The sequence below is a fragment of the Chiloscyllium plagiosum genome, chromosome 11 (genome assembly GCF_004010195.1).
Source record: "Chiloscyllium plagiosum isolate BGI_BamShark_2017 chromosome 11, ASM401019v2, whole genome shotgun sequence".
Classification (NCBI taxonomy): domain Eukaryota; kingdom Metazoa; phylum Chordata; class Chondrichthyes; order Orectolobiformes; family Hemiscylliidae; genus Chiloscyllium; species Chiloscyllium plagiosum.
This window is the reverse complement of record NC_057720.1, coordinates 18406854-18430037: the sequence shown is the minus strand read 5'-3', so window position 1 is coordinate 18430037 and position 23184 is coordinate 18406854. Positions and strand designations below refer to the sequence as shown.

Genomic DNA, 23184 nt, shown 5'->3' with positions numbered 1-23184 from the left:
CCAGGCCCACATTTTAAACTCCTGATGGTTGCAAGTGCAGAATTTAAGTTTGAGTTCAACTGATGGTTAAAATTGTTTTTAAAAAAGAAAACATTCCATTTGGTGCCTTACCATGTACAGTGCACATCTCTAACTGAATGTACGTTCACAGTTGTACCTAGTTGCTCATTTTTGTATTTTACATTTTTTTTTAAAATACATCCCTGACTCGCGATTAATGAGTGGTGAATCTGGATCTCGTGTAAGAAACTGAAAAAATATTACTTCCACACAAAATGGGGAAATTAATTTCTGTTCACAATTATAAAAATATTTGCCTTGTTTGTCACAAGAGTATTGATAAGGGGAATTTGTAATGACACCACTCAACAATAAATAGTATATTCAGTGATTTGTTTTTCCTTTAACATGCAACTGATTTGTTGGCATGCTTTGCAGAAAAGTTTTGAGAAGCTGAAAGATATTTTGAAAGCAGTTTTTTATTCACACTAGCAAAAAAAGTAAGGCCTGCACATGAGTATCATTTTTGAATTTGCCATCTCTGGAAAAGAACAAGAAATCACTCAGATGGTCAAGTAGTTAAAGAATCAATGACTGTAGCCACTGTTTGATTTGAAGATTTTTAGAACAAAGAAAGAATAATAGCAATGGAACGTTTGTGACTTGATGCTTCCACAATAACAAAAATAGGATCTCTGTCCAAAGATGGCCTTCAGCAAGTATAGTAGGACCTGAAAGGCTGAATGCTTCTCAGCAGTTCAGGGAGCATCCAAGGAGCAGCGAAATCGACGTTTCAGCCAAAAGCCCTTCATCAGGAATAAAAAGCACAGGATGATAGAAGCAGCTACTTTTCCTGTTTGTATTCCCAAAATCACTGTTCCACAGCTGTAATTTCAGTTCAATATGATTTTGCCGAAAGATTATTACCATCATCAACTCCATTAATTTGTAAATCAAACACCTGATAGAATTTGATAGTCAACCCACCAATACCTATTGTAAGAATTTGATTTTAGACAAACACAATGATTTGTTCTATCAGATTTAATTTCTGAAATTTCCTGCTGAATTCCTCAGTCAGCTTCCTCAGGATTCTGGGTGGGAGCATCTTGGTCTTTGATTCTTCTTATAATTTTTTCCCAGACATCAAGTGTTGGAGCATTTTGGTTTTGAATGAGACGACTACTTCAATTTCAATTTGAACACATTCGCAGCACTGATCAGACATGTTAAATTCATCCTTTCCCTGCATTTTACTGTTAATGTTTGACAATGGATCTCTTACAAAGTTGAGCAACCATGTTTTGCCGAATAGTTCACTGCATACTTCATTCCTTGATTCAATAAAAATGATAATTTCAGGAATAAGATTTAAAAATCTCCGCAGAACTTTCCCTTGACTTGACTTCATATCAGCACAAAGGATTAGTTTACCGTAGGTAGCATTAAGTTTGTCAAGTAAAGATTTAAACAAGTAAGGTTCTTGCTTGAATTGAGCTTACATTCCTAACGAGAAATTTCAATACAGTAGAGATTCCATAACTTCATTTGCTGATACTTGCTGGTGGACTATTGTCAGAGAAGGGAAATCAGGAACATACTTGCAAAAGCCCAGATTTGCACTAAATGTGGGGTGGTGCACAACCAGTTTCTTGACTTAGTTTTTTCTCAAGCACATATCTCTTGATTTCATTGTAAATATTCTCACATCTCGTTCGTTATCGAGAGAAAAGATGAGAAAACCCACTTTAATTGTTGTTAATGTCCTTAAACGCCATGCGCAAAAAGGAAAATTAAAAAAAAGCAAAAACACAGCAGGGCTGCATAGTCATGTCAACAGATTCATCAAGCTGCACTGAGAAGCATTCAGGTGGTAAAAACAATGACTGCAGATGCTGGAAACCAGATTCTGGATTAGTGGTATTGGAAGAGCACAGCAGTTCAGGCAGCAGCCAAGGAGCAGCGAAATCGACGTTTCGGGCAAAAGCCTTTCTTCAGGAATAAAGGCAGTGAGCGTGGAGAGATAAGCTGGTGGGGGTGGGGAGAAAGTAGCATAGAGTACAATAGGTGAGTGGGGGAGGGGATAAAGGTGATAGGTCAGGGAGGAGAGGGTGGAGTGGATAGGTGGAAAAGGAGATAGGCAGGTAGGACAAGTTATGGGGACAGTGCTGAGCTGGAAGTTTGGAACTAGGGTGAGGTGGGGGAAGGGGTTGAAGGGTTCTGAGGCGGAAGATGAGGCGTTCTTCCTCCAGGCGTCTGGTGGTGAGGGAGCGGCGGTGGAGGAGGCCCAGGTCCTCCATGTCCTCGCCAGAGTGGGAGGGGGAGTTGAAATGTTGGGCCACGGGGCATTGTGGTTGATTGGTGCGGGTGTCCCGGAGATGTTCCCTAAAGCGCTCTGCTAGGAGGCGCCCAGTCTCCCCAATGTAGAGGAGACCGCATCGGGAGCAACGGATACAATAAATGATATTAGTGGATGTGCAAGTAAAACTTTGGATGTGGAAGGCTCCTTTAGGGCCTTGGATAGAGGTGAGGGAGGAGGTGTGGGCAGAAATGTCAGTTGCTAGAGGATGTTGCTGTTTGGGGAAAGGGTAAGTTTAAAGGAAACATGACAGGTGGGATTTTTATACAGAAAGTGGTAAGTGCCTGGAATGTGCTACCCGTGCTGGTGGTGGAGGCGGATACAATAGCAACAGTTTAAGAGGCATCTGGTAGGTCTGTGAGTCGGCAGGGAATAGAGTGATCCGCACAGCATAGAGGCAAAAGGTTTTAGTTTCGACAGGCAGTATGTGTCGGTGCAGTCTTAGTGGGCCAAAGGGCCTGTTCCTGTGCTGTATTGTTCTTTGTTCCTTTTTAACAATGCTGTGGAATGTAGTAAATCTTCTGGTTAGAATGTGACTGAAAAGGATTTGCTAAAAGGTCATTCGTGAAGGTTGAATAGTGGAACTGGATGCACTTGAATAGGAATCATTTTGTCCTAGTAGATGTTCTTTTTTTAAAATAATGACAAAGCCTGGTTCAGAATTTAGTTTTCATTAATTGTAACATTTATGCAGATAACTATTCTAGTCATTCACAATTAGACCTTCTAAACAAGGGATCACCACGTACTCTTGAATTCTCGAACAAAATCAACAAGAACCATACCAACAAAAAGATGTCTAAAAGCTGTAAACAATGTTCTGTTCACTGATACCAAAACAGAAATTGCAGCATAAGCTCAGCAAATCTGGACTAAGACCAGAGGCCTGACAATGTCTAAATGTTGCCCCTCACTCCCCCCAATCTACACCCCATCCTGACTTGACACTACATTTCCATTCCTTCACTGTTGCTGCTTCAAACCCAGTAACTCCCTACCTAACCGCACTGTGGGTGTACCTGTACCACAGTAGCAGTTCAAAAAGACAGATCACTGTCACCACCATACCAAGGTCACTTAAGGCTGGGCAACAAATTGATCCAAAGAATCACTCTTTACAATAAAATGTTGAAGAACACAGCATTTTTAAAAACTTAAAATGAAGTTGCAATAATTAAATTCTTCTTCAAGAATATGGTTCTTGTAGTGTTAGTTCAGGGGACAAATATGCAAATCTGAGTGGTATAAGATGTGAGGATGAATACATATATTCTGACATTTTTCATTGTCCTTGGTGTTCAGATTAGAACTCTCTCTCAGGAAATTGTTTTTTCCTCTAAATGCTATGTATTCAAAAGTTTCAGTGTCCTTCTCACATTCAGTGCTTCCTGCTGGAGTGTGCTGGTTTACTTTTCATAATAGATGTAAGTGTAACTACTTCGATTGGCAAGTCAATATGATTTTAAAAATAGAACTCACCAGATAACAGGATCTTCACTCCAAAATCTGTAACAGATGTTTTGCTTCAACTTCACTTGAATAGTTTGTCATTTTGAACCCCAAGAATGTTCTGCAGTTTCATTTTTGTGTGACTGGGACATATGTCATTCAGTGCAGTATTTAATAATGAATAAAATGCCCATGTAAATTTTCCCAAATGCTGTACAGATTCTGACAATGGTTTTGATAATCATCGAATCAGAGAATGTTAATAATGCAGAAGGTGCCCATTTTGCCCTTTTGAATCGGTGCTGGCATGTGGAAAGAGCAGTTCACCTGGTGCCACTCCTATGCCTCTTTTCCCATGGTTGAAAATCCCACACCACCAGATTATAGTCCAGGTCGCTGGAATCGATTGGTTTCAGGGGGCAAACACTCCACTGGTTAGTCATACCTGGCCCAAAGGAAGATGGTTATGGAGGGTCAGTCATTTTAGCTGCAGGATACCTCTGCAGAGGTCCCTCAGGGTAGTGTCCTTGGCCCAACAGTCTTCAACTGCTTCATTAATGACCTTCGCTCTGTCATCAGGTCATAACTGGGGATATGCACCGATGATTGCACAGTGTTCAGCACCATTCGTGATGACTCAGATACTGAAGCAGTCTGTGCTGAAATGCAACAAGATCTGGACAATATCCTGGCTTGGGCCAACAAGTGACAAGTAACATTCACGCTACACAAATGCCAGACAATGACCACCACCAATAAGAGGCACTCTAACCACTGCCCTTGATATTCAATGGTATTACCATCACTGAATCCCACACTGAACATCCTTGGGGGTTACCATTTACCAGAAACTCAACTGGACTCACTATGTAAACACTGGCTATAAAAGCAGATCCGAGATTGCAGAGAGTAAGTCTCCTCCTGACTCCCAAAAGCCTGTCCACCATTTACAAGGCTCGAGTCAGGAGTGTGATAGAATACTTCTCACTTGCCTGGATGGGTGCAGCTCCAACAACACTCTAAGCTTTGACACCATCGTGATCGGCACCACATCTACAAACATTCAATCCCTTCACCATCAGTGCTTAGTAGCAGCAGTGTGTACTACCTACAGGATGCACTGCAGAAATTCACCAAAGATCCTTGGACAGCACCTTCTAAACCCATGATCACTTCCATCTGGAAGGACAAGGGCAGCAGGTACTTAGGAACGCCACCACCTGCAAGCCACTCACCGCCTTGACGAGGGAAATGCTGCTGTTCCTTCACAGTTGTTGGGTCAAAGTCCTTGAATTCCCTCCTTACCAGCATTTGTGGGTCAACCCACAGCAAGTGGACTGCAGTGGTTCATGAAGGCAGCTCGCCACCACTTTCTCAAGGGCAAATAGGGATGGACTATCAATGCTGGCCAGCCAGTGACACCCAAGTCCCACAGATGAACTTAAAAAGTTTATATTTTAACCTGGTATCATGTGATTTTTCAACTTTGTCCACCCCAGTCCAACCGGCACCTCCATATCATTTTTTTTTCCCATGGCCCTGCAAAGTTGTTTTTTTTTCCCAGCTAATGAACTAATTCTGCCTTGAAGATTTGACCCTGACTTCCCCCACATGCAATGCATTCAGATCCTAATCGCTCTCTGCGCTAAAGTCTTTTTTTCCCTCCTACTTTGCCATTTACCTTAAGTATATGCCCTCTGCTTCTCAATCCATTCGCCTGATGTTTCTCCTTATCTATTTGTGTTCAGATACCTCTTCTTTTTTTTTTCCTCCACACCCCTCTCCCATTTTGAATACCTCTATCAAATCTTCTCTCAGCCTTTTCCATGGAAAACAGTCCCAGCCTCTCCAGTCTCTCTTGTTATTACCAGGGATAAGGAATTTCATTCTTGAAACTGTGTTTTCTAAAGCCTGCCTGTTGATATCCTTCCCAAGGTGTAATACTTCGAACTGGATAAAATACTTCAGATGAGGCAGAACCAAAATTTTATACAATTTTAATGTAACTTCTTAGCTTTAGTACTCTATAGTCCTATTGATAAGGCCCAGGATGATGCATTCTTTCTTAATGACTCTCTTAACTTGGCTTGCCATCTTCAATAATTTATACATAAGTACAATTTGGTCCCTCTGCTTCTGCATCCCCTTTTAAGATTGTGCCCTCTCTTTTGTATTGACTGTCTGCACTCTTCTTAACATCAAGTAACAACCTGTTAATGCACCCTCCATGGTTCTACTCATCATTCTGTTGTTTCCATTATATTGTTTTAATGTTAAATTCTGAAACTGTGCCCTTGTACACAATGGCCTAGGTCATGAATGTAAATGGGAAAGAGTAGAGGTCGCCCAATCTAGGGATTTTCACTATAATTCATCATCCAGTCTAAAGACAACTGTTCATTCGTCAACCCATTGTCAGCCATGAATTGTCTTCATGAGCAGCTATTCATTCTCCCAGACACAGCAGAAATGCCAAATTCTTCCCAGCTGCAATCATTTGTGAAGAAGGGTCACTGGGGCGAAATCACTAACTCTGCTTTCTCCCAGCCTCTTCCCGTAGGAGCGCCCTGGCCTAGCATGGTGTGGTAGCCTCCCGGCCTGGCGTGGCGGCCGCCTGTAGGTGCCTCCTGGCCTGGCATGGCGGCCTTCTGGCCTCCTGCAGTGGCCTGCTCCCGTACGGGCCAGCTGACATAGTGTGGAGTCGGAGCTTGGTACAGACTGGAAGCTAAGTGCCAGCATGTATACTGTACTGTTTTCTGTAATGCTTGACGTTTTATTTCTCTAACAAATCTTTTAACAAAAGCGGTACTTTTGTATCTGCGTTAGCGCTGTAATAGGCAACGTATAAACAGTACTCATTGAGTATATGTGACAATAAAGACTAATCTATTCTCTTCAGATGCTACCAGATCTCCTGAGTCTTTCCAGCATTTTCTGTTTTTGTTCCTGATTTCCAGCATCTGCAGTTTTTGTTCGTTCATCACTGCTTTGTTTCCTGTCACAGTCAACTTCATAACCGAAAGGCTAGTCCCTTTTTATTTTCTCTCTGGTCTTGAGCAACATTTTATTGAATGGTTGAGAATGATTGATTGTTTTTAAATGACTTGAGGGATTTTAATTATGCCATCAGCTGCAAGCTATTTAAATCTCCTCATAGAGGGAGCTCATGGAAAGTTTATGATAAAGTCAAGAAAAGAAATAAAGCTTTGAAATAAGGAATTTAGTTCACGTGGTTCTTTTTATTTAAATCCGTTAACTGAACTTTTTTAAAATTGTTGAAGTTTTCAGGTGTCTTTTTGGATCCGCAAGAGAGATTAACTCAATGCTATTCAACCTGATGTGATCTTGCTTAGCATTGCACAATGAGCAGTTATCTTGTGCAATTGATGATCCTGTCAACCATGTTACAATGAATCCTGGGTGAGAAGGTTGTGGGTTCAAGCTTGGTTTCAGAACTTGGGCCATAATCCACACTCTTGTTTCTCTTCCGCTTTAAAAGACCATTATTCTGTGCAATTTTAGCTTCCTTGCTTTTCTACTCTGTACTCTTACTGATAAAGCTCTGGATAGCGTGCTTTATTAGTGACTGTCTTAACCTGTCTTGCCATCTTCAATTGGAAGGTGCTGGAAATGTTAGGATGAGACATTTAACTCCAGGTGGTCTCTGTCAAATGGACATGATAAATGTTTTGACCTTTTTCATATTTAAAGAAGAGCAGTATAGTTTTGTTAGTGGAATGGCGATTAGTAATCCTTCAACTAATGCTCCTGGTCACTTATTTCATAGCTATTTCTCTGCAGGTCACATGTTGTCTTGTGTTTTGTTACAGTGATGTGAGAAATGTGTAATTTACCTGTTGATTGTCAGTATAAAGTTACTACTGCAGTATACCTGTATACTTTTTTTTTTGCTGTGTATCTTCACATCTGTCCACTTCCTTCACTTTCTTTATTCCAAAGATGTTTGCAATCTCCTTACACATACACTTGATGTATCTATCAACATCCAGTGCATAAGCTGATGGTAGAATAAGCGCTTGATTTGGAAAACAATGAGTGCAACCCTTTGAGGCAGCAAAAGCAAGTAAAGAAGAAGGAACAAGATAAATCTTTGGAACATCATTTTCAATTGTCAGCCTTGGGTAGTGGTCAAAATGCAAAAAAGTGGATGAAAAGATCAAGTAAAAAGTTGAAGTTGTCTTCGTAAAGAATTGAAGTTTTGATATTTTAGCCCCATTTGTTAGATTATTTTCAACCAATGCTTTTTGCTGCTTTATTTTCAACAAAAATGCACATGTTGATTTTTGAATGATGTGCACAAAAATGTAGGTAGATGCATCACTGGTGAAATTCTAAGTCTGATCAGCATTATAGCTCATGAAATATATATTTATAATGGCATTAAACAGATCATTGATTCCTATTTTCAATTGGGAGGGCTGTGTAGCAGCCTTACAGAGACGGTCTTTGATTTGGAACTAAATCTCATTTTCGAAAAAAAAACAGGCTGGTTTTCTAATAGGTAAGTGAACTTCAGCTGACCGATACTACCCAGTAAAGTAGTAATTTAATCATCCTATTACTTTAGTTCAAAACTGGGCTCACATTTAAACCCTAAGTGATTTTAGGATATAAATCATCTATTAGGATCATCAGTTTTATTTGCATGATTTATTGTTGCAATGAGCACTTTAACCCCCATTATATATTTCGCTTGGTCAGTGTTTTCTACACCATGTTTAAAAGGGATGTCACGGATATATATTTACATTTTAGATTTGTAGAGATTTACACTATTTTTGTCAGGTTTTCTGCAGCTACTCCACTGACTGAACACTTGGATGCAAGTTTCCATTGGAAACTTGCATCCTAATCATTTGCCCACATCTAATATTAGATTAATTGATTTGATAGTTATTTGGCTTACCTTTCACTCCCTTCTTAAACAAGATTGTTATGTTGCTGTTTTTTGTCTTCCACCTGTGTGGTGTGTAAGACATGACATTTTGTATTCACATTTGCAGAACCATGTACAGGTACTTTGTCACAAACAAAAAGCCAAAAGAAGAATCAGAGAGACAATTTTAAAAATTTTAAATGTCTATAATCTCCAACAACTTCAATCTGAAGGAATGAAATTCCATGCATCTCTAATACCAAATAACTCTATTTAAGATTCATAATGTTTCTACCATGTCACTTATACTGTCATGGATAAGACCACTTTTTGGACTATGTAGTGGGTATCTAGTAAGGATCCATTCCCCGAGTTGGTGCTGATTCTCTCAGCCAAATAATAAGATCGTAAGGCATAGGAGCAGAAATTTAGGCCATTCAGCCCATCGAGTTTGCTCTTCCACTCGATCATGGCTGATAACTTTCTCAGTCCTATTCTCCCGCTTTCTCCCCATAACCCTTGATACTCAACAACCTGTCTATCTCTGTCTTAAATATACTCATGACCTGGTCTCCATAGCCTTCTGTGGTAGTGAATTCCATATATTCTCCACTCTCTGGCTGAAGAAGTTTCTCCTTATCCACGTTCTAAAAGGTCTTCCTTGTACTCTAAGGCTGTGTGCTGGCGGGTCCTAGTCTCTTCTCCCAATGGAAACATCTTCCCAATATCCACTCTGTCTAGGCCATTCAGTATTCTGTATGTTTCTTTAGATTTCACCCCCCCCCCCCATTCTTCTAAATTCCATAGAGTATAAATAGCATCATGAATCTTCTAATGTGGGAGAGTAACTTAGACATGATTCATGATTTCAGAGTGTCCCTCAAATATGCACTCACCAGAAGTTGATGTCTGATTTCCCAAGTTTTGCCTAAAGCAAAATTAAAACCTATTCCTCCATAGTTATGAATGCTTTTAACATTTTGTATTTTGAATGATTTGTGCAATCGCTTCCATGCAACTTGCTCATGATCCAAATTTTCTTTGCAGATTGTTTACCTTTGATTTTTTTTTCACCTGGATTTTTGATTTATTTTTTTTCCAATCGTTGTCTAGAACAATTTTTATCCACAAAGCATGACATGGGCTTCAAATTTCAGTTTTGATTTCACTTTTCTCACTGATCATTAATGAGTTTTAATCAAACAATTTTTAGTTTCACATTAACACACTAGCTAATGTTGCAGTTTTGCTTTATTTACACTCTTTGATTTCAGCTAATGTGATAAAACCCCAATCTCGCTCTCTTGCACATTCTCATGCGCACATGCACACATTGCATCCATATCTGCGGTTATGGTGATGTGGATAACTTTAAACAAGTGGAACATAAACTTCCAACAACATCAATAGTTTTAAATGCCAGTAATGACTGGGCTTACAAAATGCAATTTCTTCTGCAGTCTTCAGTTTGTTAACATTGAGGGCAAGAACATTTGAGCCATTTGTACTACACGGACGCTTTCAGAAATATTATCCCTTCTACCTGAATGTTATGGTTTCTGACATTTATTTCACTGCAGTGAATTATTCAGGGAATGTTATAGGACCATACACACTTTAAATCAAGTTCTATACTTTGACTATGCCATTTAAAAGAAAAATCAGCTAAGATGCCTGAATGACTACCACTTGGTGGCCCTGACATCCATCATTATGAAATGCTTAGAGGGGTTAGTAATGGCACACACCACCTCCAGCCTCCCAGTTTGCCTTGATCCATTAGAATTTGCCTACTGTTGCAACTGGTCCGTGGCAGACGACATCTCCCCGGCTCTACACTCATCCCTGGAACATCTTATTAACAGAGACACTCCTTTTGATTGTGGACTTTAGCTCTGCCTTCATCCTAATTCCAGTCAAACTCCTCTCCAAACTCTGAGACCTAGGACTCTGCCTCTGCCTCTCCCTCAGCATCTGGGTCCTTGATTTCCTGACCTGCAGACGACAACTAGTAAGGGCAGGCAACAACACCTTCACAACAATCCTTCAATTCTGGTGCCCCCCAAGGCTGCGTACTCAGCCCCTCACTATACTCCTTATACTCGCTCAATTGTGTGGCTCAATTCAACTCCAATTCCATTTAATAAATTTCCTGATGACACCACCATAGTGATTTGGATCTCAAACAAACTACAAGACGGACTACAGGAAAGAGACAGCTCAGTGGTATGGTGTAAAGACAATAATCCCTCCCTCAATATCACCAAAATGAAAGAGCTGGTCATCTCCATCAGGAAGTGGAGTGGACGACACTTGCCTGTCTGTATCAGTGGTACTGAGGTGGTCAAGAGTTTGAGGACCCTAGAAGTAAATATCACCAACAATCTATTCTGATCCATCCATCCATCCATCCATCCACATCAACATTTCATTCAAGAAAGCGCACTGACATCTCTACTGCCTCAGGAGGCTCAGGAAATTCAGCATGGCCACAATGACTCTTGGCATTTTCACCGAGGAGAAAGTGAGGACTGTAGATGTTGGAGATCAGAGTTGAAGAGTGTGGTGCTGGAAAAGCACAGTCAGTCAGGCAGCATCCGAGGAGTAGGAGAATCGACGTTTCAAACTTAAACTCTTCAGCAATTAGGAGGTGGCCCAAGGGGGCTAAGAGAGAAATGGGAGAGGAGTGGGGCTGGGAGGAAGGTAGCTGGGAATGCAATAGATAGGAAGGAAGATGGTCAGGTCAAGAGGGCGGTGCCGGTTGGATCTGGGGTAAGGTGGGGGGGGGAGAGGAAACTGGTGAAATCCACATTGATCTTGTGTGGTTGGAGCCTTCCAAGGTGGAAGATGAGGTGTTCTTCCTCCAGATGTCGGGTGGCTAGGATTTGGTGGTGGAGACGGCCCAGGACCTGCATGTCATTGGCAGAGTGGGAGAGGGAGTTGAAGTGTTCAGTCACACAGTGTAGTGTGGTTGATTAGTGCGTGTGTCCCAGAGATGTTCTCTGAAATGTTCTGCAAGTTGGCATCCTGTCTCCCCAATGTAGAGGAGACCAATCGAGAGCAACAGACACCGTAGATGACATGTGTGGAAGTACAGGTAAATCTGTCAGATGTGCAAGGATAGGTAAAAATAATGACTGCAGATGCTGGAAGCCAGAGTCTAGATTAGAGTGGTGCTGGAAAAGCACAGCAGTTCAGGCAGCATCTGAGGAGCAGTAAAATCGATGTTTCAGGCAAAAGCCCTTCAGGTAAAAACGTCGATTTTTATTGCTCCTCGGATGCTGCCTGAACTGCCGCGCTTTTCCAGTACCGCTCTAATCTAGACCCTAGATGTGGAAGGATCCTTTGTGGCTATGGACAAAGGTGAGGGCGGAGGTGTGAGTGCAGGTTTTGCACTTGTGACAGGGGAGGTGGATTGGTAGGGCACATGGACCTAACAAGGGAGTCATGGAGGGAATAGTCCATCTGGAACGCACACATGAGTGAGAAGGGAAATATATCCCTGGTGGTGGGGTTTGTTTGGAGGCGGTGGAAGTGTAGGAGGATGATGCAATGTATCTGGTGAGGTGGAAGGTGAGGACCAGAGGGCTTCTGTCCTTGTTGAGATTGGAACACATGGGTTCCTCTCCCACGTAGTCAACTATGCCCTCCAGTGCATCTCCTCCACTTCCCACAGCTCCACCCTTGAACCACCCCTCCAATCACCTTGGGGAGACAGGGCGCTAACTTGCAAAAAGTTTCAGACCACATTTCCGGGACACACTTACGAAACAATCCCACTGCCCTGTGACTGAGCACTTCAACTCCCTCTCCCACTCTGCCAAGGACATGTAGGTCCTGGGCCACCTCCACCACCAAATCTTAGCCACCCGACACCTGGAACAGCACCTCATCTTCTGTCTTGGGGCCCTCCAACCACATGGCATCAGTGTGGATTTTGCCAGTTTTCTCATTTCTCCTTTTCCCCCCCAACACCTTATCCCAGATCCACCTTTCAACTTGGCACTGGTCCTACCTGTTTATCTTCCTTCCCACCTATCCGCTCCACCCTCCTCTCCAATCTATCACCTTCACCCCTACCGTAATCTACCTTGCACATTCCCAGCTACCTTTCCCCAGCCCCACCCCCTACCATTTATCTCTCAGCCCCCTTGGACCACCCCTCATTCCTGATGAAGAGCTTAAGCTCGAATTGTTGACTCTTCTGTTCTATAAATGTACCATAGTCTGTATCAATTTCAGCTGCTTGGTATGGCAACTGTTCTGCCCAAGACTGCAAGAAATTAGAGTTGTGAACACAGCCCAGCCCATCTCTCAACCCAGCCTTCCTTCCGTTGACTCTGTACTTATCGCTGCCTTGGGAAAGCAGCCAACATAATCCAAGACCCCTCCCACCCTCCTCTTCCACCCTCTTTCATCAGGCAGAAATTGCAAAGTTTGAAAACCCTATTCAAGAACAGCTTCTTTTTCTGGATTAGTGGTGCTGGAAGAGCACAGCAGTTCAGGCAGCATCCAAGGAGCAGCAAAATCGACGTTTCGGGCAAAAGCGCAAGAACAGCTTCTTCCCCACTGTTATCAGACTTTTGAATGGACTTGTCATAGAGTTTGTCTTTCTCTGCACCTTCTCTGTAACACTACATTCTGCATTCTATTACCCTGATGTACTTAAGAGTATGATTTAAAATCCCTGTAGTGTGGAAGCAAGTCATTCAGCCCATCGGGTCCATAGTGACCCTCTGAAGAGCATCCCACACAGATCCATTTCATCGCTGTAACCCTGCATTTCCTATACCTAACCACCTAGCCTGCACATCCCTGGATGCTATGGGCAATTTAGCATAACCAATCCACCTAACCTGTACCTCTTTGGATTGTGGGAGGAAACTTGCGCAGGCACCATGAGAATGTGTAAACTCTATTGGAAACCTAACAGTATAACAGATACAGTAATTATTACAAATTAACTATTCCAATATAATAAACGTCCCATAAACATGCTCCTTGGCAAGAAGGAAAAGTCAGACACCGATTCTCACATGCAGTTCTCCTGTCCTGGAAGGAAAAAAGCACAAAGAATATTCAGTGAGAGTAGCAGCCAGGAGATCTTCACAGAAGGTTCCAACGCTGCGACATAAATAGTTTTTGAGGCTACTAACAAAGTCAAAACCCAGAGATCTAGATATGAGAGAGCTAGCCACACCTAATCAGTCTGCATTTTTTTTAAAAACGCAAGGCCTCCCAAGCTGTTTACATTACCCTAGATTGTTGCATACCTCTGCCTCCCAACCTCTCTTCAAAAGAAACCAGAACAAAATGACCTTTTAAAGCTACATGATGGTATGTCACACTTACCTGTTTTTTGCCATCCTCTTGCATTTGTGGTAGATTGTCTGAAAATATTTTGTAGTATGTCATGCATTTATGTGACCCCTCTTTCTGGTGCCCTCCACTTTGTTCTTGAAGAGATCTCTGTCGATGTTTAGTCCTGGTCAAACAGATAAAATGTTAACAACAGTTGTCACTTTTTACATGTGTTCTTACTCTTGCAAATTTGAGCACCCCTTTTGTTTTATGGTCTGCATTTGCAATTTGAAGCTCATGCCTTAGCTAAAATAAAATGGTAATTTCAGCTTGAGCATTAATCTTGCATTTAAGCAGCCAAAAGTGGCACAAAGCACAAGTCAGCTTCCCACAACATGTTCCGCTGAGGCAAGTGTATTAAAACTTTGCAGCATTATCTGGAAAGAATTATGTTCAGGGCGCCTTGTTGTGTCCTTTGCCTTGGCTGGATTTTGTTCACCATCACCATAATTTGCATTGGCTATTCAGATAATTGATCCTGATTTCCCTCCGCGTATGTACGTATAAGTAAGTTTGAAGCAAAGTACGAAATACCATTTCCACAATGTAGTATAAAAGTACCACTGTCATAAATATACGCAGGAGCTCGCCATTTTTCAAAGATGAAAATTTGACATTAAATGCTAAGTCTACTTTAACATACATAAATTCAAAAATCTGCATATTGGCTTTACACTGGGCTTTCATTTTGTGCGTTGGCATAATTCTGCCTTGTGTTCCCTGATCAGTGTTTAACCTACTCTGTCACGAATTTCGAGCAGCTAACCAAGTGTGTGAAACACCACTGGCTGACTAGTTTATGCTGAAGTATTATTTAAGAAAATAAATTCTCCTATTGCTATTGATACATTTTGGATATTATGAACCAAGATGATGTCAATGTAATCCCTTCTGAAAACAGCTTATGAGTCTTAGTTACAGAATTAAAAAGGACATGAGGGACAACTATTTTAGGCAGAATGGTGAGTGTAGAATGAACTGCCAGAGGAAGTGGTGGATGCAGGTAGAATTCACATACTTAAAAGATGTTTGGATTTATACCTGAATAGGAAAGGCTTGGAGGGATATGGGCTGAACGCAGGCAGGTGGGAACATGGTCGCTATGGACTAGTTGAACCGAAGGGTCTGTTTCTATTCTATATGATTATGTATCTATTTTCCCCACTGACCTTTAATTAAAGTTGCATATGTAGGATATTCAGCACAGAAGCAGAATACTTTAGCCCAGCCAATTGAGTTGGCAGTCAAGAGTGTGCAGCTGGAAAAGCGCAGCCAGTTCAGGCAGCATCCGAGGAGTAGCAGAATCAACGTCTGGACCATAAACTCTTTTTTTCAGGAATGGGGTTTGCGGGCCAAGGGGGCTGAGAGATAAATGGGAGGGGGGAAGGAAGCTGGGAATGCAATAGGTATATGAAGGTGGGGGTGAAGGGGATAGGTCGGAGAGGAGGGTGCAGTGGATAGATGGGAAGGAAGATAGACAGGTCACGAGGGCAGTGCCGAGTTGGAATAAGGTGGGGGGTGGGGGGGGGGAAGAAGGGGGAAATGAGGAAACTGAAATCCATATTGATCCCTTGTGGTTGGAGAGTCCCAAGGCAGAAGATGAGGTGTTCCTCCTGCCAGGCGTCAGGTGGTAAAAGTTTGGTAATGGAGGAGGCCCAGGGCCTGCATGTCTTTGGGAGAGTGAGAGGGGGCGTTCAAGTGTTCAGCCACGGAGTGGTGGGGTTTTGTGTGTTTTGTCCCGGAGCTGTTCTCTGAAGTGCTTTGCAAGGAGGCGTCCTGCCTCCCCAAAGTAGAGGAGACCACATCAGAAGCAACTGATACAGTAAACGATGTGTGGAAGTGCAAGTAAATCTCTGGTGGATGTGGAAGACTCCTTTGGGGCCTTGGACAGAGGTAAAGGGGGAGGTGTGGGTGCAGATTTTGCAATTCTTGCATCGGCAGGAGATTGTGCCGGGAGGGGAGGGTAGCCTGACCAGCTGTGCTTTTCCAGCACCACACTCCACTCTGATCACCACCGTCTGCAGTTCTCGCTCTGTCAGCCGAGTCAACATTCCAGCCTCCTCCCTGTTTGCTTTTTCCTTCTATGTGATTGTCTAGACTTTTGACTTAAATTCACGGGTCATTTTAATACCAAGTTCCACATTACCGCCATTACTTAGGTAAGGAAGTTTATACTGTTAACGGCCTATAGCAATGCTCTCCTGCAAAAGGAACCATTCTTTCTGTATCCTCTGGTACCATCATTGTAAATATTTTCTGCATCCTCTCCAGTATCTCTCACAATATAATTGCATGTAGCATTTTGTTCAGCCGATGGAAGGTTCTTTTGCAGGTTTAGAATTATATCTTCTAGTTCTTGTTTCTAGTATTTTTCCCCTCCCTTTTTAGTAGGGAATTTCATTTTTAACCATCACTGATGTTATGCTGGCAGGTCTACATTTCATTGGATATGTACATGAGAAAAAAGTGCCTTCCACAATTTCAGTTCTCTGTATAAAAACCTTTTTTATTTCCTGCTCTTAATTTGATGCCATATCTAAGTCCCTCATTCTAGAATGCTCAACCATTGGAACAGTGACCTATCTCTTCAGGATTCTAAATACATATAGATATGGAGCACTTGGACTGCCAAAGGGCTTTCGATGAGGTGACTTCCAAGTGGTTTATATCCAGGATAAGGGCTCTGGAGTAGGAGTTGATATTGATGATTGATTAGCATGATTGATGATTGGTTAATGAATAAGAAGCCAAGATTGGAATATTTATTTTCTAATCAACCAGTTCAGAGACATTGTTACACACCTTAGGAGCAGGTGGGATTTGAACCAGGGAAGTATTCGCCCAACAGCAGGGACACTGGCACTACACTCGTATAGTATTGAGCTTTTTCAAGCTGTCAGGCTGTGACTATTGGAGTGCTACAAGGAGCAAAGTTGGTGCCTCAGTTATTTATAATCTTGATTAATTGTGTACATGAAATAAAAAATACATATTCAAGTTTGCACATGATACAAAACTAGATACAAATACAAGCTGTGAGGCTGCACAGCAGCTATAAAAGAGGTATAGACAGATTAATTGAGTAGGCAACAAGGCAGCAGATGGAGGAAAATATGCCTAAATGAGGTTATTCTCTTGTTGCAAAGAGTAGAAACGTAAAATAATTTTTAAAACTGTGAAACTTCTGAATAATTATGCTCAGAAATACTTGGGTACTTAAAAGTTTAACATGCAGATACAATAAACAATTAGGAAGATAAATGACATGTTGACCTTTTATTCCAAGGAGATTGAATTGCACAAGTAAGGTTTTGCTACAATTATGCAGGGCTTTGGTGTGGTCATTTCTCAACTACAGTTCAATATTTTAAAGCAAGAATTTACTTGCATTGGAGACAGTTCAGCAAGAGTTCATTAGATTGGTCCATGGGAGGAGAGTTGTTTTATGTTGCAAGGCTAAGTAAATTTGAGTTTGTATTATTTTGCCCTTAGAGGAATCAGTGGTGATATCATTCAAAAATGCAGTATTTTAAAGGGACATGACAGGCTGGGCACTGAATGGTTGGGGAATCTGGAAGAAGGGACATAGGTTCAGGATAACAGAAATTCTCTATTGCACAGGGCTGCAGATTGTTTTAAAAAATTTTCCTGCTGTGTTGAATATAACTAAGGCTATGTTAGATACCTGTGTGAAAGGTCCAGTACAATGCTGTGGAAACACAACTTCAAATCCGACTGTGGTAGCTGGTGGAATTTAAATTCAACAAACAAATGTGGAGTTCAAAGCTAATATTGTTATGGTGGCCGTGAAACCATTGTAGATTGTCATTCCCATCCAGTTCACTAATTCCTTTAGGAAAGGAAATCTGTTATTCTCACTTGGCCTGGCTTACAAGTGATTTGCACCTTGTGCAATGTAGTTGACTTTTAACTGCTTTCTGCCTTCCTATGAATTAGGTGCAGAAGTGTGCCATTCTCCCCTTCAAGCCTATTCCACCATTGAATAAGTTTATGGTTGGTCTGTTTTTGTGTCCCAAAGTTCACATTCCCATTTACCTCCCAGTTTAACCTTGAAGTCTCTTAACTGAAAAGAACTCTCCTTTTAAAACTATTTAATGGCCCTGCATCTAATGCCTTGTGAGGCACAGTCTTCTGAGGGGGAAAATAGTACCTCTCTGAGAGTGAATCTTAATTTTTGAAACAATGCCAAGTAGTTCTCTAAAAGATAAAGGTAAGGTAAATTCACCATTATCTCACCAGACATTAGGGCTGTGCACTCATTATGGAGAGAGGAGACTGTTGGTGGCTTATCCTGCGGGTCACCATGCCTCAAGAGGGAAGAGGTTGGAAAGGATTGTCCTTAATCATAACCTCAGCTGGTGCGGGAATTGAACCCGTGCAGTTGGTATCATTCTACATTGTAAATTAGATGTCCAGCTAACTGAGGTAGGTGACCCCAAATAGTCTGTACATTCTGACAATAGATGACACCCTTTTCATGTCCATTTTGTCAAGACCATTCAAGATATTACACACTTCAGTCAAGTCAGCACTCTGTGTTCTAAGCTCTAAAAGAAGCAAGCCCAATCTGTTCACACTTTGCTCCTCAGGTAACTCCTGCATTCTGGGTATGAATGCAGTAATCTTGTCTCAACTATCTCCAATGAATTTACATTGTTCCTTAAAGGGAGCAAAACTGGTCACCATATTCAAGATGTGACTTCATCAATTTCCTGTCTAAATTAAAATTATTATCCTTACGTTTTTGTTCAGTTAGTCATAATGAAGGATAGCATTCCATTAGCCAGCTCAATCACTTGCTATACCTTGCTATACCTGTGTTGGGAAGTTGGGTAGAGTAATTGTAGATTGGGAGGCAGAAAGTTAGAATTTAGTGTTTGTAAAATGGGGAAAGCATTGCTTGGTCTCTTTAAAAGATGGTGTTCTTTTCTGCGCTTAGAGATTAAAATGGATGTCTATGAGCAGCTTTGGGGTTTGCAAGTGCACAGGGAACGCAAACTGAAACATTTGTATCAAAAGGTACAGTTAGCTGGCCAAGTAGCAGTTTTTATCAAGACAAAAGGTTTTGAATTCAGCCAGTCAATTTTAACCAAGCATTTAGATGCCAAAAATCTATTCAACTTAAATCTGGTTTTGACAACATAGGACCAATCCTATGTAAGGAATATTGTTACATCGTCATGAGTATAAAAAAAGGGGGCAGTTGGACAAATATCCCAGAGCTAACAGCGCTCTGTTCTCTTGAGAGAAATTGACACTCTCATTCATCTAGGTATTACAGAAAACGTTACCTAAATAATAACGAAACCAACCTTGAAGAATCAGAGGAAAAGGTGTTTCTGACAGAAGAATCTGAGAAAGCGTTCCTAATAGAAGGACTCAACAGAGGAAGGCACAGAACATTCCAGAAGACATGTTACCTGGCTGGAATTTTGAGACACTAAATTCTTAATTTTGTTATAAGTGGGATTTTTATTTATTGAAACAGCATACCATTAGAATCTTGTTTTATTTTGGAATAGTTAGTAATTAGAAGGGATTTATCTGATTTGTTAATAGCTTAATTAATTTGTTCACTGTTAGTTAGCTAAATTGTAACTTGTTAACTTTAAGGTGAATATCAGCAATTTACTTTATTTAACTACTAGAGGTTGCTGAAAAGCAGGTTACACAACTTTTCACATTCTCTTTACACATTGTAGGGTGAGGTGCTCCTCTTTAAGTGTTTCAGTTTTAGGTCTGAGGGGAGTCAACCTCCACTTTATAACACCAGCAAACCTCCACTTTATAACACCAGCATACAAACATTTTGTAAATTATGCATTAAACATCTCGATCCCTCTGTGTGTCAGAATTGTGCAGTTATTAATTAATATTCTGCTTTTATTTTCTTCCTGCCAAAGTAAATAACTTCACATTTTCCCACATTATACTGTACCTATATTAGTCTGCGTCCTTGTAATGTTTTCTTCACAAAATACTTAGCTATCTATCTTAGCATCTGCACATTTGCTATCATGCCAATCCCTTGGATGAGGCTATGAGAATGTACATCAATCTGAAGAAGACCCATTTATGTATACTGTGCTTTCTGCCAGCCAATCCATCTTCCATCCATGTTAACATGTTAATTTATTATTTCCTGCACCAAAGAATCCTACTTTGCACCTTTTCATGTGCTTTCTGGAAATCTAAACACTGTACACCAATGAGCTCCCCTTTATCCATAGTCCATGTAATTCCTTGAAAACATTTGTAAAAATAGTTAAACATGGTTTTCCGTTTATCAAAACTAGATTGACTTTTCCCAATTATTTTTGAGATTTTCTTTGAATCCAATTTATAACCGTCTGATTCTAATACCTTCCTGATGAAGGGCTTATGCTCGAAGCGATTCTCCTGCTCCTCAGATGCTGCCTGACCTGCTGTGTTTTTCCAGCACCACGCTCTCGACTCCAGCATCTGTCGTCCTCACTTTCTCCTGATACCTTCCCCACAACAGATCAGTCCTAGCAACTTGCTAATTTAAAGAGCACTTGGGGATGGAGAACAAATTCAAGTCTTGCTAGTGATACCCTCCCTTCAGGAGAAAATAAGTGAACAAGAAGCCGGCGCAACATGTCATCCCATTCATGTCTCAGTCAAAGTAAAATGCTCAGATGCAGTCTAGTTTTACCTCCTACAACTTTATTCTGGGTCTAGAGGGAGACTGAATGAATGCCCATGTGCACAGAGACATGAGTTCTCAGTCTTCTCTTGAACAGCAAATTCTTAATGAAATTCATAGTCACCTTGCAGGGAGGAGCATCCAGATAAGGCAACATGCATATTGATTGGGTGACCATTACAATCAGCAAGTGTCAGGAGTAAAGATTAAGCCTTCTGCTGTTACACAATGAATGTTTTAACCTTGTTAACTGGCACTACAGAATGAATACTTTTGACTTTGTTAACAGACTTTACATACTGAATGTTTCTTCATCTTGTTAAATGGTTTTACATAACGAATGTTTTTCCACCTTGTTAACCCACTACCCTTGCCTCCAGCACCTCATTGTTCACTGTAAATTCTTATCTGAACTGAGTCATGCTAATTGAACCTTTTTTTGTTTCACAAAACTCAAAACTTAACTCTTTCCCAACCTGCTCAGACCCTATACACATTCTCAAACAGTCGATATGGTCATCGTCATTTCCTATTTCTAGATTATTTTTAAATTTCTATTAATCTGATATCTATTGAACTCCAAACCATTGGATACCTGTGATACTGAATTAGTTTGTATGTTTTTAAAAGGAAATCTGTTTTAGGATGTTGAAGCATGCATAATTTGTTTTGAGGTTAATAATTATGCAACATATGCCATTTTTTGTCCCCACAGGCCCGCTTGCCATGTGTACGTGTCAAATACCTCTTCTTTTCATGGCTTGCAGTATTTGTTGGGAGTTGGGTAATATATGTCCAGTATTCTACTCATACAGAATTGTGTCGGGCCCATGACTGCAAGAAAATAATTGTAAGTATTTCTGTTCTATAGCATCTGCTGTTTGGTTTAAATGTATTAACTGTATCACATTGTCACATCTAAAAGGTAAATTAATATTTTGTCCCTTTTTATGGTTTAATCATTCTGTATTAATTCAAATGCTAAATGAAAGATGTCTCCTAGTAATAGAAAAAAGTTTGCTTTATAATTAGCATCTTCATAGTGAAATGTAAAGATAGTGAAATTTTTGTGTGAATTATGCAGTAGTTCTTTCTCTGCCTGTCATTAAATTTAAAACATGGATTTATGAAATAAATTTGTTTCTAAAATATGTTTTTAGTCTTGTAGAGTTAACAGCCACATAGTCTCTTACTGCTTTTCAGTTGTATGTTCATCAGTACTTATTATAGATGTTTCAGGTCCTTGTAAACACATACGCCCTACAAAAACCCATATTATAATATGGACAGAATGCATTACTTGGAACAGCAAAAATTGTATGAAAATTACGTAGAGGTTTTGTTTAAGTAGGTGCTTTACCTGGAATTAGTTGAAGTGCTGAAATTACTTCTATGACCATTGTTGCATCATATTATTCACTGAATCTGAAGGCTTCCTTTCTTGTCTTCCCCATGCTTCTGCATATAAAAAATCAAGCCAACAAAGCCATTGTTGTAACCTGTACAACAAAAAACTTTCAAATAGAACGCTGCATCAATTTCTTCAAATAAATTATGGTTTTTGAACTTTTGTGTATATTTATTGTTACTAAAGTCTCTGCAGCAATTTATATGTATACCTGTGCTGTGTGGTCAATCTGCTGAGTAGCAGACTTGACAACAATGTGTGCTAAGTTACCAAGTTTCTGTTTCATTTGAGAAAAGGCTGTATCAAAGCTTTCTCTGGAAAAAGTACAACTTCAGTGAAGTGTAGACATCTGTTGGTGAGTGTTGTTTTAACAATACCAGTTCAAAGAAGAGTAAGACAGACCACACCTCTCTGTCCCTATGGAGAAAGTATGTGAGCACACTTATTCCTCAGCATTTTTGAGAGTGCTCTTGATAAATCTTGAATTGTTCTCATTTCTCTCTTCAGTGTCTTTGTGTGTTAGCATTATAACATAATTTTATTTATGATTTTGTTTATTAAGGTTTTTCCATGTTTAGATTTTTTTTTCCTATTCTCATTGGTTCACAACAGTCTGGTTCTACATCAAATTTGGATGTATTATCCAGTTGTTCAGGTAAGTTTGTTACATCATTTTCTTTACCTATCCCATTGCTTGCATGTTATTTCTTGGAATTATTTTTTTAAAAATGAATTTGAGAGAACCTATTAATCAATGAGAAAACTTGCAATAATGTCCCAATTTTTTGCCATTTTTCATTTAGCTAAGCGCTTTGATTCTGCACACATGAACACAGTAAATATTCTTTTATGTATGCTAGTTAGGTTATTAAAATATGAAATAATATCCTTGACTTTATTTTAACAAGGAGTCTTGTATATTTATGTATATATTCTGTCTCTATCTCAAGGTTAATCAGCATGATATTGCCACCACCTGGGAACCATCTGGAGTGATCAGGAAGTGCTATCTGCTTGATATT

General features: G+C 40.5%; 1 protein-coding gene across 2 annotated transcripts in view; it reads left to right on the top strand.

Moving 5' to 3' along the window:
- LOC122554179 (divergent protein kinase domain 1A-like) overlaps positions 1 to 23184 on the top strand; it is a 55030-nt gene that overhangs the window by 10600 nt on the left and 21246 nt on the right. Inside the window, exons 1-2 of one of the 2 annotated variants that reach the window (XM_043698811.1) lie at positions 13965 to 14042; positions 21470 to 21604. In XM_043698811.1, coding sequence (XP_043554746.1) covers positions 14037 to 14042; positions 21470 to 21604 — 141 coding nt within the window. In that variant the 5' untranslated portion in view covers positions 13965 to 14036. Of the gene's footprint in view, positions 1 to 13964; positions 14043 to 21469; positions 21605 to 23184 lie in introns of those variants that run through there. The other variant, XM_043698810.1, reaches the window with a different exon arrangement.